This window comes from Xenopus laevis, chromosome 7L, assembly GCF_017654675.1.
Source record: "Xenopus laevis strain J_2021 chromosome 7L, Xenopus_laevis_v10.1, whole genome shotgun sequence".
Taxonomy (NCBI): Eukaryota; Metazoa; Chordata; class Amphibia; order Anura; family Pipidae; genus Xenopus; species Xenopus laevis.
Genome location: NC_054383.1, coordinates 96,054,438 through 96,075,189, shown reverse-complemented (window position 1 = coordinate 96,075,189; position 20,752 = coordinate 96,054,438). Strand labels below are relative to the sequence as shown.

At 39.2% G+C, this 20,752-nt stretch overlaps 1 protein-coding gene across 3 annotated transcripts in view; it reads right to left on the bottom strand.

Moving 5' to 3' along the window:
* The window catches only part of tmem240.L (transmembrane protein 240 L homeolog), a 66,410-nt gene extending 46,394 nt beyond the window's left edge, over positions 1-20,016 (bottom strand). The window contains exons 1-2 of one of the 3 annotated variants that reach the window (XM_018226025.2): positions 19,209-20,016; positions 18,875-18,981 (exon numbers count right to left, since the gene is read on the bottom strand). In XM_018226025.2, coding sequence (XP_018081514.1) covers positions 18,875-18,981; positions 19,209-19,265 — 164 coding nt within the window. In that variant the 5' untranslated portion in view covers positions 19,266-20,016. Of the gene's footprint in view, positions 1-18,874; positions 19,017-19,208 lie in introns of all 3 variants that reach the window. The other 2 variants (XM_041569359.1, XM_041569358.1) reach the window with 2 other exon arrangements.
* Positions 20,017-20,752: the final 736 nt, after the last annotated feature.

Sequence of the window (20,752 nt, the reverse complement as noted above, 5' to 3'; positions counted from 1 at the left end):
GGTGGCAGGGGCCCCCTTATAAGTTAAAAACAAATTGGGGCCCCAAAAAAAAATTTGAAAAAAAAAAATTTTTTTTTGAAAAAAAACATTGGCGGCAGGGGCCCCCTTATAAGTTAAAAATAAATTGGGGCCCCAAAAAAAAATTTGAAAAAAAAATTTTATTTTGAAAATAAAAAAAAATGGTGGCAGGGGCCCCCTTACAAGTTAAAAACAAATTGGGGCCCCCAAAAAAAATTTGAAAAAAAAATAATTTTTTTGGAAAAAAAACTGGTGGCAGGGGCCCCCTTACAAGTTAAAAAAATTTGGGGCCACCAAAAAGAAAATTAATTTTTTTTTTTTTTTTTTTAAAAACAATAGTGGCAAGGGGCCCCTTACGAGTTAAAAAAAAAATTGGGGCCCCAAAAAAAAAGTTTTAAAAAAAAGATTGGTGGCAGGGGCCTATAGAATATTAAAATAATACATTGGTGGCCAGGGGATTAAAAAAAAAAAAAAAAACACAAACTGTTGTTCAGTAGGATTGAACTCATGGCTTCAGTACTTCAACTTCGCCTCCTTTCGTGACTTCGGGTCTTTTCACCGCTTCAGGACTTCAATTTCGGCTGTTTACGTGACTTCGGGTCTTTGCGCTGCTTCAGGACTTCGGCTGTTTTCGTGACTTCGGGTCTTTTCGGCGCTTCGTGACTTCGGCTTTTTCCGTGACTTCGGGTCTTTTCGGCGCTTCGTGACTTCGGCTTTTTCCGTGACTTCGGGTCTTTTCGGCGCATCGGCTTCGGCTTTTCGGCACTTCCGCATTCGGCACGCAAGAGGCAAGACGTACGGCTCGGGCGCTCGTAAGGGGGGCCCGGATCTTCAAAAAATGCAGCGCTGCCGGGCCCCCCTTCATGCCCGGGCCCGGTACGCTTGTCCCCCCTGTGCCCCCCTGATGGCGGCCCTGGGGCCCAAGGTCTAAGGCTTTCTGGTGGTCCCCTGGCATCCCAGTCCGACACTGCTTATAGTTTCCAGATTCAGATAGCAGTGTTTCTGTATTCAAAACTATGTTAAACTCTTATCTCTCCCCCCCCCCACCCAATGCATATATCCATAAAGGCTGCAGGGATCTTTCCCAAAGCAAATGCAGTGTACCTGAATCAAAGTTCTCCATTATTTTTACTCACAATGCAAGGCAAAACTGCAGCTGCTGGAAAAGTAGTGAGTGCTGAATCCTACACTTGATAAACCATACATTTTAAGTGAAGCAGTTGGAAGTGTCAGTGTAAGTCCATCTTGGACAGGAATAGGTGTAATACAGCCAGAGCCTCTAACCATCTTTTGCTTACCCTGTGTTCCGGTTTCATGCGTTCAGCCGCAGGGGCACTGAATTCTTTTCAATGGGGCTGTACTCACATAGATGCATGTAAGCACCGTACGCAAGTTGGGACGCAACATTTTTCCTGCATTCGGCAATTACATGTGTCTGTGTAAGTACAGCCCCATTGAAAAGTATTCAGTGCGTCTACTCCTGCGCTGCCCTGCGGCTGAACGCATGAAACCGGAACACCTGGGAGCGCAGCTAAAAACGCTCCTCTGTAAGAGCCCTAAGAGAAACATGTTTCTTGCTCTTCCTTGTTACCTCTTCATACTCCTGCATCCAGAACTTTTCCTATGATGCACATATCCCATCCCATGGAATTCCCTTTCTCATCCAATTAGACATTCCCAAAGCCTTCAGGCCTGTTGACTTAAAACTCACCTCTTTTATAGCAGCTTTAGGCTAGTGGCACACTCAACATGTAGAAATGCAGGTGCAGAAAAGGCCAATCTGTTTGTCTAGTGCATTGTGTTCTGTATGAACTGACACACACAACACCTGCCTCTTGGGGCACACACTCAGAGCAGATTTTTTCATGAAAATGTCTACTTTTGCATTGTTGCACATAAATGCACTCCGTATGTGTTATTAAGCTGTGCCCATCAGTTCATACTGAACACGGGGGAGCAATCAGCAAAGTGAGCCATAAGGTTCACTCTTCTCCCACACACAGTAATGACTGGTCTACCAGTTTCCATTACACACTACCACAACCCGCTATGATGCTATGGAAATAAAAATACAGGTACGGGACTGGTTATCCACAATGCTTGGGACCTGAGGTTTTTAGGATAAGTATTTTTTCAGAATTTGGATCTCTATAAAAAATAATGTAAATATTTATTAAACCCAATAGAATTGGCATAAGAAGTCGTCTCACAAGGAAACTTCGGGCGACTTTGGAAAACCAAAACAACATGTATGCCAGCAATTCGCATTCTTGCGGCAGCCATTCAACGCTGAAAAAGTAGACAAGAAATATATTTACATAGCAGATAACAGATAAACTCTGTACAATACATGTAATCTGTGCCTTACTTCAGACTGAATGACTGCCCCCCACGGCTACACGGCAGCTTATTTATATAAACTATAGCAGTGTTTTTAAGCAAACACGCAAGAATTACCAGTGTAGAGTAACAATGCATCATACGGGTATACAACCTGTTATCCAGAATGCTCGGACCTGTGTTTTTCCGGATAATGGATCTTTTTATAATTTGGATCTTTGTACATTAAGGGGCAGATTTATTAAGGGTCGAATTTAAAATTCAAATTCGAATTTTCTAATTTTTTTATGGTCAAAACTCTCAAATATGAATTGTGAATTATCCAAACTCAATTCGCGTTTTAATTTGAAATCAAATTTTGAGATTTATCAAACTCTGGCCACCTAAAACCTGCTGAGTTCATGTATAAGTCAAAGGGAGAGGTCCAGGGACCAATTTGAACATGTTACTAGCTTTCCTGACATTCAAGTTTTTTAGTGTTACCATTCCTTTCACTCTAAAGACCACTTAATCACAGAAAGGGTTTAAAGCCCTGCAGGCAAATTTTCTACTTATCTCATTCAATTTTGGGGACTTTCCTCTAGTCTCCCCATGTACATTTGTGACATAGCTGAAATATTAATCAGTGGATAACATACCCCACCGAATGCTCGGTATGCCCCCACTGGCTTGCTACGGGTGCTATGTGATAGGCAGTATTCTCCCTGCTCACAGCAAAGCAATGGGATTCCCCATATGTATAGGATATAATTGCTGAGAAAATTGCTACAAGCCACTGTCAAGTCAGTTCTTTGCAGGAAAGTGTAGCTGTGCCTTGAGGTTAATAAATAAAGATTTCTGTCCTATGCGTTTCCGTATTGAACTGCTGAGCTGTTTAGAACTTTATTGGGTTGTGTTGCACAAACAGCAGTTAGGCACCATATTTCATTGTATATAAAGACATTTTTGCCCATATTTGTGTGTTGCAGTCAGAGACGCACTAAAGCTGCATGGCAGAACAATTCCCTATTCATCAGGTATCACCTGATTTTATGATTTGGTCTAAAAGAACCTTAGCCTTTACAGGCCAGTAATACACACACGTCTCTGTTTATATGATGTAACTACAGTAAATGTATATTACAGAAGAAACCAGCATCTAACACTGAATCACACAAAAAAGTGATGTCACAATTAACTGGGTTCTTCCCATAACCTTCACAGATACTCGGTACCTAAAAATCTGCTTGCTCTTGTAAATACATTGTAGACTATCTAGGTGACCTTGGGAGGGCCATTATACTGATTTTCCCTTGAAGTTTCTTTTAGCTGCAGTGTTCAGCAATGCCACTGACAATCCCATACAACCACTAAAACATATGCGGCTCTATGACAAATATTGATCTGCTGTTTAAATACTATGAAGTAGCTACTTCCTTTTAATTTGTTTTCTCCCTCGAGACAAAGGATCTATTGGAGGCTGTAACCACCCCCACCCTGCTGATTTAGAGCTGTATACAGAATTATTGCAAATAGAGCAGTGTCATGAAAGTGGACCCTGGAAATACTGGACTATCTGTCTTAGGTCTTTTAACTGCTGGCATTTAACTATGATTACATTGTGCATATAAATGTTAGGTTAATGATTACAATTTGCTTTTAAATAGGTATGTTTTGGAGTCCACCATATTATCCATAAATCTCGCAAAATGATTCATGTTTTACCATTAGGCAAAGAATTCAGTGGTGACCTTGAGCATGTCTTCATACCCTATCCTGAATAAATGCAGCCTGTCTGTAAGCTAATCAGAGGTTAAACCCCCAAGTGCTATTATTGTATACAGCCCTGAAATACATTAATGAAAAAGAGGGGGCAGTGCCGATAAAAATAGAACCTGCTATATAAAACAAAGATTTAGTATACAGGAATTAGCAAGTCAAAGAAGACAAAACTGCACGGGCTGCTGTCTGTACCATGCTGGGTTATTATTACATAATAGGATCATGCCTTCAATCAGCTTGTTAGATCCAGAAAATTAGTCTGTGACTCACGAAAAATAAATAGTAGCTTGAAAAACGTGCAAATTAAAGATTAGTTCTCCCTGTAAATATGAACATATGGTATGCATATATTGTAATAATGGAATAGATTAACTGCTAGTCCTAACCGTTTAGTGTTTTTTTGGAATGACAGAAGAAGCACCTTGGAGGTGGTATTTTTTTTACTCATCCATAACAGTGATTACCACTCAGAAATAAAATACCAATGGTTTCAGATGTACAAATGACTGTCCCTTGCTACTCGAAATCAAAGGTGTGCATATAGACTTGTATTATGTAAAATAATTATGTTTTTCGACACTTTTATTTAATTGGATATCATAGTTTAGCCTGAACTGAATTCAACTGCTTAAGGGCTCTTACACATGGCTGTTTTACCTGCACTCTACTGCGTTGCGCTTTCTTCCGTTCAGCCACAGGGGAGCGCAGGAGTAGGCACACTCAATTATTGTCAAGGGGGATGTACTCACACAGACGCATGTAAGTGCCAAACGCAGGTGGGACACACATGTTGCATTCCACCTGCATTCAGTACTTAATAATTGAGTGCGTCTACTCCTGCGCTCTCCTTGCGGCTGAAAGGAAGAAAGCGCAACGCAGGGGATTGCAGATAAAACAGCCATGTGTAAGAGCCCTAAAACAGCCTTGTGCAGTTTTCTGTCTTTGCGACAGAACACTCCGGACCTCACAGGAAAAAACGCTGAAGTCAAGATTCAAGTTAAAAAGGTATAAATTTTATTTGAACATTTGATATGCACACAGGTGTACGCATTTCGTGTCTACGCACTTCCTCAGAGACCTCATTGTGCAGTTATTCTGTCTGAATGCAGGCAAAACATCTATGTGGTTATAGCACCCCTAAACTTGTCTCTGTAATAGTCGTCTTACACATCCAAAACTGGTGCTGGCCTTATAGATCACTGCCCTATAGAAAGCCTCAGTGTGGGTTGTCACATTTTGCACCCCTTAATTTTATCCACAAGTCTTTCTGACACATATATTTTTATTTTAACTGCTACTTTAGTTAGTATTTTTATTGCAACTATTGTAAATATGCATGTTTAACTAGCCCATAGAACTGAGAATGCAGATCAATAGGGACACAGGACGTTGATAGCAAATAGCTTTAGCAAGATGATATAGAGAGTAAAGCTGAATTGTTCCAGGCAAATAAGAACACAAACATTTACACTGCAACAACTTTGTTCAATCTAATCTGGTTTTGTAGAGTAAAGGTGATATAAATAGTAAAGGGGTCATTTACAAATGCTCCAGGTTCTAAAGTACTATGTGGAGCAGAATGGTGCCATTTAGTGCTCATTGACCCAGAATGCACACTTCTCCCCTGCCCCTCCTCATGAACAAAGTGCTAACAGATGCAGGCAGCACTGTATTCACCAGGTGCCATGAATTCATATTACACTCACCCTTCAAAGGAGTAATGTTTCCTTAGAAAGAAGAAAAAAGTGCTGATTTCATATTTGAAAGGAGGGAGGGGTGTGGTCTGGCTGCTCCGTTCTCAAGTAAATATTTCACAAATGAATACCAAAATATGTATTTACAGTGCAAACGTATAATTCTTTACTGACGTTTTTAATTTGATTTCCAAAGATTTCAGGCTATGATGCTTCATTCATACACAGTAAAATTCTCCGGAGCTTTATTGGTGAGATTCTGCACTCAAGGGTCAGGAACCTAGTTTTAACTCCTAAGTAATATCAGGATGTTCTTGTTTAAAAAAATATTAAAATATTATATTAAAATAATATTATTAAATATTAAAATATTAAAATAAGAGGAGCAATGGGTTAGAAAGGAAATACATAGTAGTACATTTAGAACAAAAGGATTGATTGGAAGAATGTTTCTTTTTTTAAACTTAAGGGTCTCTTATAAAAGAAGGTTAAGTGGTGCAGGGTGGCGAAGGAAAACAGTGAGTTCCAACTATTAAATTTTTTTTTCCAAATTTGTCACCAGTGATGTAGCTAGATATTACTGGGCCCCACAGCAAATTATGTCTCAGGCCCCCAAAATGTTTAAAGGCTGACCTGTCTTACCAATATTTAGTGAAATTGTTTATGAATTAGACCTTATATCTCCTGCCCCCCTGCAGCTGCAGGGTCTGCTTCCTCTATAGTTACACCCCTGTTTGTCGTTTTTTGTGTAAGAAAAATTTAGATGATTTCTGCAAATATTTGGTATAGTTTTCATTTGTAACTGTGCATTCTAACTGTGTTATTTTTGTTTCAACTATGTACAGTTCATGTTTATGGGTTTGACTCAAACTGAATTCCATTTCTTCCCTGCATACCCTTGTGACAAAGCCCTGGTCAAGGCAAACAATATTATTAGGGAGTTTTCTAAAGAGAAGATCTAATAATCAGCAAAGCAGGGTCTGACTGGCCCAGCTAGACACTTGGAATAAACCAGTGGGAAAGGGGCTGTAAGTGTGTGAGCGGATGGGCTGTGGGCCGAGGGTGTGGGGACCCCTGGGGTAGAAGCCCTTACACACTCCTGTCTGACCCTGCAGCAAACTATCAGCAATAAGGACATGAGCGGCAAGTCAGTGGTACAGATGCACACAAAATAGGAAATGGAGATGGAATTCTTAGGCACTTTTGACTTAAAGGGGTAGTTTTGCCTTAAAATCAACCTATGGTATGATATAGACAAGTGATCCCCAACCAGTAGCTCGTGAGCAACATGTTGCTCTCCAACCCCTTGGATGTTGCTCTCAGGGTCCTCAAAGCACGTGATTATTTTTGAAATCCAAGCTTGAAAGCAAGTTTTAATTGCATAAAAACTAAGTATAGTGCCAAGTAGAGTCTCCTGTAGGCTGCCACTCCTACCAAATAGCCCATCACATCCATTATTTGGCACCCCAAGGGACTTGTTCATGCTTGTGTTGCTCCCGTCCCCAACTCTTTTTATATTTGAATGTGGCTCACGGTTTAAAAAGGTTGGGGACCCTTGATACAGACAATGGCATTCTTGGACAATTTAGAAAATAGTCTTCATATTTTTGGGGGGGTTTAGTTATTTACATTTGTTGTAATTACATTGCAGGCTTGGAATTAAGACTGCTATCTGGTTGCTATGGCCTAATTATAATGGCAACCAGGCAGCAAGATGGATAATGGAGGGTATAAGTTGCCCCATCATCCAGATAGCATTTTCAGTGACTGGCTGGGAAAAAAAAGTAGAATAAAAATGAAGATCAGATGAAAAATTTCCTAGAATAGGTCCATCTAAACTTTATTTTAAAGCTTTAAAGACAGTGGTTGATATAAGCAGTACAACATTTTCATGGAGATGCAGGAGCCTAGTTGTCATCATTTTTCAGTAACCCATGATTAGGCTTTGGACATCGAGTCCTACTTTCATTTATATTAAGTGGTCATAATTCACTGCTAATTCAATATGACTCTATCCATAAGAACCAATATCTATTTTGCCCATCTAAGCAGTGCTATACATTCCCCAGGCCTGTGAATAGGAGCAAATGGACTGCCATAATTCAGTCTATGCAATATAATTACCAAGGAATTAAATTTTATTGGCACTGGGTCACACAAAGGTTCACAAGGAACTTTAAGATCGTTCGGTAAGGATACTGTTAGTAGCTTATACAGGGGATCCCCTTTTAGATGTTGTAGTGTGTTTATGAATGGTTTATGGTATTTTGCTAATAAAGCATGTATGCTTAAATTTATGCCCTGGAAATTGATCTTTGTTCCTGTATGCTAGTACTTAGCAATGCAGTATATGCTATACAGTAGTGATGGGCAAATAAATTCACCTGGCGCGAATGTGCGGTGAATTTCAGCATTTTGACGCCAGCGAATAAATCCTCGGAACTCCTGCGTCCGGAAAGATGCTTGCATCAAAATCGCCGCACCACAACACTATTCGGACACCTATTGACTTTAACGCCGACGTCAAAATTGACGCAAGCCAAAAAAAAATTAATAAATGAAGACCAGCTAAAAAGTTGCAAAGAATATTTGATTCTGTAACATACTAAACTATAACTGAACTACTACTTTTATAATATAGGCATGGGACCTGTTATCCAGAATACTCAGGACCTGGGGTTTTCCCGATAATGAATCTTTACGTAATTTAATGCTACTAGAAATAAGTGTAAACATTAAATAAACCCAACAGGCTTGTTTTGCTTCCAATAATAATTAATTATATCTTAGGTTGGATCAAGTACAAGGTACTGTCTTATTATTACAGAGAACAAAAAAAAACGATCATTATTTAAAAATTGGATTATCTGAGTCTATGGGAGACGGACTTTCTGTAATTCAAAGCTTACTGGATAACGGGTTTCCGAATAATGGAGCCCATACCTATATTTGAATTGTTTATTTTCAATTATAACCTGCAGCTATAATTTAGGTAACTGCTTTCATTTAAGATTCAGTAGACTTAAAGCGCAACTGTAACGATATCTAAATAACAAAACCAGAAAAAACAACAGGAATTTACCAGTAGTAAATTACTGGAAAGTAAATTCAATTGCAATCTGCAATAGTGCAACACTGCTGGGATATCATCAGCCCCATGGAATTAGCCACTAATGAAGTACCACCATATACTGCTCATTTACTAGAAATATGCTCCTGGTCATTGAAATGCCTCTTCAATATCTATATTTGCTTTTCCATTTACAATGAGAAAATCTAATGTCAAAAGCAGCAAGTCAGCTGCCTTAATGGCAATTTAGTATCTAAATAGTATTAACTGCCAATGCATTGCTGCCAAACCCATATATTTATATTGAGGCCATTGACATATTTTAGAGACACGCATAACTCATAACCATGAATGAAAAGCAAAATGGACTTACTCAATGTTTTGTTTGGCATTTCTATAATCTATAAATGAACTGGGAATCCTCTGTTCTGGCTAGCATTTTAAAGAGATGTATAAAGTGGGGTTAAAGGATAAATGTCCTTCCCTATTAAACTTTACTTTTTATTTTGTGTTTTTAATTAAAATATTTTGTTCTGCAGCTCCAGATTTAAGAAGTTCAACTGCTGCCTAACTGAGAATTGCTTTCAATGACAGACCAAGAGAAACAGCCGACTTAAGTTAAAAGTCAAGTATTAAAAAGTAAGTATATAAAATATCTAGGAATAGAAACAATCCACATTCTTGTTGCTGAGGTCACAGAGCCTTGCCATTGCTACACAGGCTGGATGAACAGTACTTTGACACTATTGGGTGCAGCTTGTCACTATAAAGTACATCTAAACTCAACAAAGGAATTCATGCAAACTTATCCAGAGTGCTCACTTGAGCACTTTCACAGTATATATATATATGGGGTGGTTCACCTTTAAAGTAACTTTTAGTATGTTATAGAATGGCCAATTCTAAGCAACTTTTCAATTGCTCTTCATTATTTATTTTTTTATAGTTTATAGTTATTTCTCTTCTGACTATTTGCAGCTTTCAATTGGGCGTCGCTGACCCCTACTAAAAAACAAATGCTCTGTAAGGCTACACATGTATTGTTATTGATACTTTTCATTACTCGTCATTCTATTCAGTCCCTCTCCTATTCATATTCCATATTTAAATAATAAAAAATGAAAAACAATTGCATATTGTCTCAGAATATCCCTCTGTACTAACACCCTGACTTTGAACGAAAGATGCTGAGAAGAAAGCCTGATACTAGCGGTATAAAACAGCTTAGCACTCTCTATTCATTTTTTGGGTTTAGCATACATTTGACATCATAGTGTCATTATTTAGCCTTTTCTATTTCCAGCTGTATAAACATTGCACTTATAACTACATCCGATTGGACCATGCTGGACCCCCCCTCCCCCCCCCCACACACACACATGTTCATGGCATGTAAGAATTAATTTGCCAAGGGTTATAAGCAAAGTATCTTACACAAAGCACACACCAAGGTAGAAAAGGAATGTAGCACACCGTATAAACATCTATATTTCAGCCCATAACTAGATTTCATCATTCTCTCCAGTTTTACATTAGACAAACAAAACATTCTTTTGATATATTTGGTAAATGTGCCATTTGGAATTTAGCAAACACACACACAAAATCAGCATCTTAAATGCTTCTATTGCAAAAAAAAATACAGATGTAAACCTTTAGCAGGGTCATTAATTTAATTATTTAGATGTTGATTTGTTTATTGATTTAGAGAATCGCACTGCATTGCTGTCTCCATAAAATTCCCTTCGAATATTGCATGTTGGCCTTTACAGACTTTAGAGGGGGAAACAATTAGATTTTTTTTGATTTAATGTGACAAAAACTGAGGGTTCTGTCTCTGTTTACAAAGAACTTTTGGTGTATAGCCACACAGCTTACAAGTGGAGTCTGGCTGCACATGCCCCAGACCTACAGCTCAAGGTGGAGGAATCATAACATAGAGAAACAGCTGACACTCACAGATCCCACAGACAGGCTTGCTTTAAGAACTGCAGACTTTATTTTAGGCAAATAATGGACATAACATAGCCTTTCCCTTCGTTTCATGCACTGGGCACCTAAAGGGGTTGTTCACCTTTAAATTAACTTTTAGTATGATGTACAGAGTGATATTCTGAGAAGTTATGCTTTTTGTTTTTATTAATTATAATTTTAGGGTTATTTAGCTTTTTATTCAGCAGCTCTCCAGTTAGCAATTTTAGCAATGGGGTTGCTAGGCTTCAAATTACCCTAGCAACCCTACATTTGAATAAGAGACTGGAATAAGAATATTGAGAGGGTCTGAATAGAAAGATGAGTGATAAAAAGTAGCAATACGTGTACATTTGTAGCCTTTCAGAGATTTTTTAGATGGGGTCATGTGACGGTATTTGAAGGCAAATAACTCGAAAAATTATTAAAAAGAAAAAATGAAGGCCAATTTAAAAGTTGCTTAGAATTAGCCATTCTATAACATACTAAAATGAACTCAAAGCAGAACCACCCCTTTAGTCATAGGCTCAGACATATTAACCAACGAATCAGAGGCCTTCCTACCTGACCAATGACATTGCTCCATCCCATAGTAACGGGAAACCTCTGAGCAGGACAAGGCTTGTACCTAGAAGGCTTCAAAGGTGCTGAACTTCAATCCTAGTTTCCATCTACCCCCAAATCCCAGGACTGCCAGTCAAAATAATTACATTTTGCCATTCCATTGTATTGGAAAAGTACTCGGCAGTACAGTACTACAGAGACTTTAATATAAATATGTCTTTCAATTCACTGGATATGATTTTATCAACTGAAATTCCTCATGTCATCAAACCCACAACACATAATATCTACCTGCAAGGCTCTTTGCTGCTCCTCCATAACATCCATAGTTCCAAGTATATTTCTAGCTGAAGGTGTTGCCACTTAGCGTAAAAGCAAATCTGACACCATGAGACATGACACCCCTTTACATAAACTGCCAAATGTTCCACCTTCTTTCATCTGCTCTGCTGGCCCTGTCATATATCACTTCTCCCTGTCACAGAAGGTATCTAACCTTGCACAGACCCTCCAACCTATTTTCTAGAAAGCACCCTATCATACCTCATTTGTCTTCACTCCTCCATTACCTCCCCAAGTGAAATTCAGTTTTGCAAAAACATTCCTCTAAACACTGTAATGTACAGTTTTTTATCTCATTGTCTCACAAGTACAAGAGGAACCTAGATACACTCACAGTATGCACCGTCTCTCAATGTCTCTCCCTACAAATATCACTTTCTTTAAAATGCCACTTTACATTCTTTTGGGCCTGTATTAAGGGAAAGAAATGACATACAGTCTGACAAGCCTAAAACTGATTTTTCCACTGTAATACTGCTAGACCTCGCCACCAACATAGCTGACTCGAAAGCTACACTTGAATAAAAGCTGCCCTTACCCATACATTCCTTCTCTAGTCATCAGCCCTCTATATGTGCTGAAGGGGAATAGCATTGTTAAAAGGAAAAATGAATTGTCTAATTTGAATAATGACATTCTAAAATCATATGCAAGGAAGTGTGAATATGAAAGGACCCACGCAGAAGAATTAGCAAAAAAAAATAATAATTATGACAATGCAAATCCGGTCTCTCAACTCTTCCTTCTTTCTGGTTGTTGGGGTAACTAATCCTAGCAACCAGATACATAGCATTGCAGAAATTGAGAATAGAAAAATAAAGTTATTTTATTTAAAAACAACACACAAAAATTACAGTTGTAGACTTATTGCTTATATTATTTAATTATTATACTCAGGCTCGCCTCCCTCAAGGCTTCCCTTGGACCAATACTCTACTCACTATACATTTCATCTCTGGGTAAACTCATCAGCTCCTTTGGCTTAAACATTTGTATGCTGATGAAACCCAAATCTATCTCTTGTCCTGTTCTTTCCTCTGCTGTCATACATCAGATGTCCAGCTGCCTCTCTGCTATCAATCATTCTAGTATACAGGTTCGCTGTCTTGTAGTTGTACTTGAGTCCACTCTCACATTCAATCCTTATATTCAAACCCTTGCCAAATCTTGACAATTACGTCTTAAAAATATTGCAAGAATGAATATATTCCTTTCTTAGTCCACTCATTGATCATCTCCTGCTTAGACTATTGCAACCCCCTCCTTATTGGTTTGCCACTGACTCATTTATCCACTCTATATTCCATTCAGAATACAGCTGAAAGACTCATCCACCACAACCTAAAAACCACCTCTTCTGCACCTGCCTGCAAATCCCTTGAAGTAGAACTAAATCCCCAAAAATAAATATGGCTAAAAATGGCATATTTTATATTCTGAATGCATTAAACCAGCCTAAAGTTTCAGCTTCTCAGTAGCAGCAATGATCAAGAACTTCAGGGGGTCGTCACAAATTATCAAGAAGAAAATGAGGTTGGTCTGTAATATAAGATGATGCTACAGGGCTGATTATTAAATTCTGATGCTAGCTGACATGTAGTAATTATCTGTATTAATTACTAATCAGCATTATATTGTGACATTTATATTTTATGTGTACTGTATATTGTAAGTGGGTCCCTAAGCTCAGTAAGTGACATCAGCACAGAGCATGTGCAGTGAATCAGCAGAAAAGAAGATGGGGAGCTACTGGGGCATCTTTGGAGACACAGATCTTCCCTGCTAAATGGCTGTGGTTGCCTTGGGCTGGTACAGAAGCCCAAAACATAATGTGCAACATTTCTACCTATTTATTTAGTTAAGCTTTAGTTCTCCTTTAACTGGCTACCATACATTCTCACAGCAAATTTTAACTCCTCCCTGTCACATACAAAGCTCTCAATAACATTTCAAGATTCATCTCCAGGTATACTCCAAATTAAATACTTCACTCCTCTAATGATCTTAAACGTAATTCTGCCTTTGTAACCACATCACATGCATGTGCACAACTTGTTTCCCAAATAATTCTAAGCAATGTTTCATTGATCTTCAGTTTTCGTTTTTATAGTTTTTGCATTATTTCCCCTGTTCCCCCTGACTCTTTCCAACTTTCAAATAGGGGTCACTGACCCCATCTAAAAAACAAATGCTCTGTAAGGCTACAAATGTATTGATATTGCTACTTGTTATTACTCATATTTCTATTCAGGTCCCCTCCTGGTCATATTCCAGTCTCTTCAGGCCCGGATTTGTGGCGAGGCCACATAGGCCCGGGCCTAGGGCGGCACATTTTTGGGGGCGGCACGCCGCCCAGCCGCTAACCAGTGCTCCATCGCTTGCACGCTGGCGCTTTTGCGCCTGCGTGTGGTAGTGCGGGTGGGCGATAGGACCGCGCAGAGCGCACGGCCTAGGGGCGCCCGCCCAGCAAATCTGGCGCTGAGTCTCTTCAAATCAATGTATGGTTTCTACTAATTTGAACCCCAGCAACTTGATTGCTAAAATTGCAAACTGGAGAGCTGCTGAATAAAAAGCTAAATAACTAAAAACCACAAATAATTAAAAATGTAAACCAATTGCACATTGTCTCATAATGTCATTTTAAATCCAACGATCGATTTAAATCCATCGATCGAACGATTTTTCTTCGATCAGAAATTGCAAGGAAAGCCTATGGGGACCTTCCCCATAGGCTAACATTGGTGCTCGGTAGGTTTTAGGTGGCGAAGTAGGTGGTTGAAGTTTTTTTAAAGAGACAGTACTTCGACAATCGAATGGTCGAATAGTCGAACGATATTTAGTTCAAATCGTTCGATTCGAAGTCGTAATCGAAGTTCGAAGTAGTCAATTCGATGGTCGAAGTAGCCAAAAAAATACTTCGGAATTCGAAGTTTTTTTCATTCTAATCCTTCACTCGAGCTAAGTAAATGTGCCCCTAAAAGTTGGATTAAAGGTGAACAACCCCTTTAATACACCAGCCACAATTGCATCAGGCACATAGACACCTCATAGCCATTATTACACAGGAATTGTTGAAATACTGCATTATGGAATAAAAATTATGGTGACTTGGGAATATAATCATGTGTTTGTGGTTGTTTACCATTTTCCACCATCTCTTTTATTTGCCTTATCATAAATCTAACCTGTACAATGATCCCAGTTATCTCTTGTCATAAAGTGCAAATTTCCACTACCCAAAAGGAAAGACAAGTGCTAACTGTAACCCACCTAAAGCAATTACATTTTCTGGTTTTCTCTTTTATATATCACATACATAGAACATTATTCTCCAATTAAAAGAGTCACAATTTGGGTGCCTATAAATGCCTGCCTTACAACGCTTACCTGCCCTTACACGTTAATTCCATTTCCACCACTCCTTTTAAACCTTATAATAAATAGGGATACACCGAATCCACTATTTTGGATTTGGACGAACCCCTAAATCCTTTGCTAAAGATTCAGCTGAATACCGAACCGAATCCAACTCCTAATTTGCATATGCAAATTAGCAGTGGGAAGGGGAAAAAAATGTACTTCCTTGTTTTCTGACAAAAAGTCACGTGATTTCCTTCCCAGCCCTAATCTGCATATTCAAATTTTTCCCCCATAAGGATTAAATTTTATTGACATAATATGCCTTAGACTGTATCAAAAAACAGCAAAGCCTTCTCTCCTGTATTCATATGCACTCTCATCAAATGCGAGTTAGTTATAGACATATATATATATAGAGAGTAGAAGATAATAATGTCTCATTACCTTAAGCTTTACACATTACCTTTACTATGGTACAACCCCGCATTCTATATTAATTATCTTTAAAACGTTTCTCCAGGAATAAAGACGTTCAGATTACAAAGAACTGAAATTAATATTATTTTGTGAATTTGGCACATTCCAAATAGCAATTTTGCTGTTGTGACACATTGATATCAGACAAGAAAATAATTGAGTCAGCTGTAAATCAAGGTTATTTGGTGAGTTATTTCCATGAAATTATATTGCAAGTGCCATATTGCAGATGTTCAGAGGTAGTAATTATTTCTTTGTGCTACACATTTTGCTGTGTTTGGAGTTTGAAGACACTCTCTCATACTGAATAGGTTATTTTTGTAGTGTCCTACTTACAACTCCATTATGAAAATAATCTTTTTTTTTTCAGCAGATGCTGGTGAGATCCAGATTCACTTGATGGAATCTCTAATCTTACACCCACACCTAATATAAAAGCTTATCATCATAAACCTATTGGCTGTCTCCCCTTACTTATCAGTCAAATTCACCAACACTTTAGATCCAAAATTTCTGCCTCTTACTAACCACTAATGGCATCCAGATCATTCCAAGAAACATGTCCCTTGTCCTGCATCAGTCACATTTATTTGAATGGCCCTTCTACATAATATTTTATATTTATTTATATATATATATATTATATTATTATTATATTTATAAGACTCGGTTCCAGTTAATGATACATTACAACTGGTCTGTTAAGGCAACATCTTCCATCAGCCCCTCTGTATCATTTACCTCCTACTGACAATTACAAAAGTAACTTTGAAGGACAAATGAATTTCTGAAAATGCTGATATGCAGTTCAACCATAGTACAGTAGTATTCATCCAGATCCTCAACCAGAAGCATCCACAAATTGAAAAACTGACAATCTCCTCCCTATCCATCTTCATCTTTTAATTTTTTGGCTTCCCATAGGCCTTTACTGACACACTGTAGTGGATAAGCCCCACTGATGGATTTCTTCCCACTGACTTTACTTGGGAGTGAATGGAGCTGTAACATTATATTCTGGGTATAATCTGTACCAGTCACATGCTGTTTTTCAGTACAATAGGAATCATTCTTGCTAAAGGTTACATTGAAACACTGGCATAAAATATTATAGCTAAAAAGTACTATGACTGAACTGATCTGTTTCCATCCATTATATAATTGCCATAAAGAGGAATAACAATAGTTATGCACCAGTAGTAATAGTAGGCCTTCAGTATAGAGTGCTGCAAGATAGTGGAGTGCTCTACCTGACTGATGATCACTTGTTGGTGCTGGGTGCTTTACCGGAAGACCCTTCCCTTGCACAGGGCCATGGATACTTGTAGTGAAAAATCTAAAAGCACACCACTAGATTGCTTAGTGAAATCAGTGTTTTATTAAGCCCATGTGTATCTGCAAAAAGGGATACACATGGGTTTAATAAAACACTGATTTCACTAAGCAATCTATTGGTGTGTGTGCTTCTGGATTTTTCACTTTACTGTAGAATGCAACTGCTACTGGGAGAGATCAGTAACAAAGGCCTCTCTCTCCTCTAGTACACTGTGCTGAAAGAAACCCCCCATTTGATTATATTGCTGCAGATACAACAGTAACATGCAGTGCAGGGGAATGCAATAGTTTTAACCACTTGATAGGTCCCTTGTCAAACTCAGCAGGCTGTGAACCCTCTTGGGATGCAGAACTCTGCCGTTCTGTATAAAGGCTCTCACAAAATAGGTTACAACTTCATCATGACCTGAGAATGTCCAGCTACCTTTCATCCTTTTGATGTATGTTGGCAAGAAGAATAAAAGCCATGCTAGCCAGAAAAGCTATGTTCTATTCTATTCTATTATGTATAATCTGCTTTGGGGGTTTTTTTTCATACTTAAATAGCACACAAATTCAACTAGTTGTATAATTCCCAGAACAGTGCATAAATGCAGAGATAATTCCACTTGGGCATGTAGCAGAATAATTATTCTGTCCCATGTATAATACTCAAGTACACATTATTATCCTTTATTTATATAGCAGTGACATATTTTGCAGCACTGTACAACAATTACAGATTAGTCCCATCAGTGTCTTTCACAGTGGAGCTTGCAATCTAAGGTCCCTATCACATTCACACGCACACTATGGTCAATTTGATCAGGAGCCAATTAACTTGTTACCTGCCTTTATGTATTTGGAATAATAGTATTTATTCTAAATGCCACATTTATTATTTTGGAATAAATACAGTGTAGATTCCACATAACACCGCAGGATTATGACAGATACAATGCCAATTTGTGAATATTATGCCCAGGGCACACAGCAGGTCAAACCATTTTTACTGCTGATTTTCTCAGTACACATGGCATGATAAATACAGGTCCATTTGCATTATAATACTCCAGAGCTCAGGTACAACCACAATTATACATATGCATATTCCTCTGCAGGCATAGAGACATGCAATACTCTAGCACATATCACAGACACATAGAAACCACATTGATTCAGCTCAGATAAGCACATACAGGCACCCAGAACTCACCCATCCCCTCACTCTATGCATAATCAGTTACCCAGCACTTCTTCTCCCTGTCACCTTTACTCTCCAGTGTACTGGCTATGTGACCAGCATTCTTTCCAGCTAAACTTGAAGCTCCCTTTTTTAAGATAAAGAAAGGAACTGGGCCAGGCTGAAAAGATGAGCTAATGAGTTTATACTCTATAGGCTGAAACTGCTAAGTTTTTAAGAGAAAAGGCAATTGCAATCGCATAGTCAGTTTGAACTCAGAATGGCTGATTGCCAGGGTCTTTCAGGCAGATGTGCCACTATTATCATACATGTATAAATACATACATGTATGTTGGCCACTCACAGTTCTCTGCAGTTCCAGCTTAGATCTTCCCTGACATGCTGAGCTTTCTGTCTGTAATTCCCGCCCTCCTCTTGCTCCCTCCTCCCTGCACTCGTTCTGTGTGAAAGAAGTGCCTTTCCTCGTGCTGACCATTCTAGCTGATTTATACAGATGTCCTGCACTAGAGCTTTAACGGAATTGTGACCCTGCTGGTTTGGGCTGGCTAAGCCTTCATTAAGATTTGCCCATGGGGGGGGAGAGCAGAGAAATGCGTTGTGATCATGCATAGAAAGGAGCCGGTCCCCAGATGCACAAACTGAATACAAAACACAGAGCACCTGAGCTCTCCATGGTGCTGATTTTTTTGCATTCCTATTACACATGATTCAAACATACAGATGTAAAGAAATCATGGAAAAATAAGGCAGGCGACTCACCTCCCACAGTTGCAGTGACAAACTCGGTCCTCCCCTCTTAAATGCGGTAAGATATAATTGTGAAATCGGTCCAAAAGAGCATTCATGTCCATCAAGCAAGCTATTGCCTGTAAGAGCCCATAACCAAGGCATCTGGTCAACTCTAGATGATGGAATAAAACATTGACTCTAGTTTGTTTGCTAAAAGACTGGAGCAGTCTTCACAATGCTGCCACATCCTACAAAGGACACACAATGCACACAGCCACACACAACACTCACACTGGCACACACACACAGGCAATATGACTTTGCTAAAATTAAGCATGCCAGGGAAAGGGAGATGATTTCTTACCATAACAATGGACGCTCCCAGTACCATAAATATCATGGTGTTTGCGCTCATGTGCATATATATGATACTGACAGGGATGTGTCTATCTCCCCCAAAAATGCAGCTTCTCTTCTTCTATTTCCTCCCTCTTCTCCGCAAAGGTCAGAATTGGTCATCTCCCCTCTCCCTCCCTCCCCCCCAAAAAATATCTGCAATTCTTGATGTTGGAGCAGGACCACAGAATCCAGAACCATACAAACGCATAGAATGTATAGCTATTTGTATACTACCTTATCATCCTCCCTACGGTTTAGCAGAACCCCATTCTCATTCTTGCCTTGGGGGAGGGACTGTATGAGGGGGGAGTAGGGAGGGGGGTCGTCTTAGTCCTGATCGCTTGCCTTCGTTCCCCACCTTACAAAATAATATGACAAGTGTAGCCCTTCCCTCTAGTCTCTTAATTTTAGGACTGTCACACTGGTATCCTTGGAACACCCCTTTTCTGTACCAATTGGGAACAGATCCAGCAAATGCATAAAAAAGTCAATCAATAAGACAACAATCCTCTCTGAAAAAAAAGAACTGGAGGTGGTTATATAGAGAGCAGCAATAGCAGCAGTTCAGATCCAGTGGGGGCATCTCTTTCCCACAGCGTCATGACGGTGATCACTTCCTAATCGTCTCCCAACCCAAAAAAATGCTCTGCAGGGTCTCTATGCATTGGGATGGAAGCATGGCCCATTTTAATGAAGGCTTCACCTTCCCAAACCAGCAGGGTAAAGCACTAGTGCAGGACATCTGCATAAATCATGAAAACAGTTAGAATGGTCAGCACGAGGAAATGCACTTTTTTCACACAGAACGAGCGCAGGGAGGGAGGAGGAAGCAGGAGGAGGGTGGGAACTACCGATAGATAGCTCAGCATGTCAGGGAAGATCTAAGCTGGAACTGCAGAGTCAGTGGCCAACATACATGTATTTATACATGTATGATAATAGTGGCACATCTGCCTGAAAGAAATCATTGATATTTGGAATCTGCATTTTGCCAGGTGTTAGTCTGTATACACTCCAGTTTCCTCCCACACCTCAAAGCAGGTTCATTGGCCCCTGATAAAACTGATCCCAGTGTGTGTGAATGTGACAAGGACCTTAGATTGTATGTTCCACTGAGACAGGGACTGATGGGAAAGATGCAGATCTCTGTACAGTACTACAGAATATGACACGTGTCCAAGGTGCAACTGGCTCTGCATTTATGCCCTGTTTGTGTCAAGTTAATATTGCATATCTTTTTACCTGGATGAATTTGTCAGCCAAAATACAAGGCAGAATATTGCTTTAACTAGCCTAGCAAATGGTTGGAATGGATGGAAGCAGCACATCATTGGGGGGTGCTGATAGATACAGATATGGATATAGAGAGCAGCCTGCACGCCCTGTTCCCTCTCAGTGACTTTGCAGCCTGCATTTGTATTCTGCACCACACACACACCTCCTCTGGGCTCCCACTCACTAAAATATGCTCAGAACATGAGCCATTCCTTTAAGTGAATAGGAGGCATG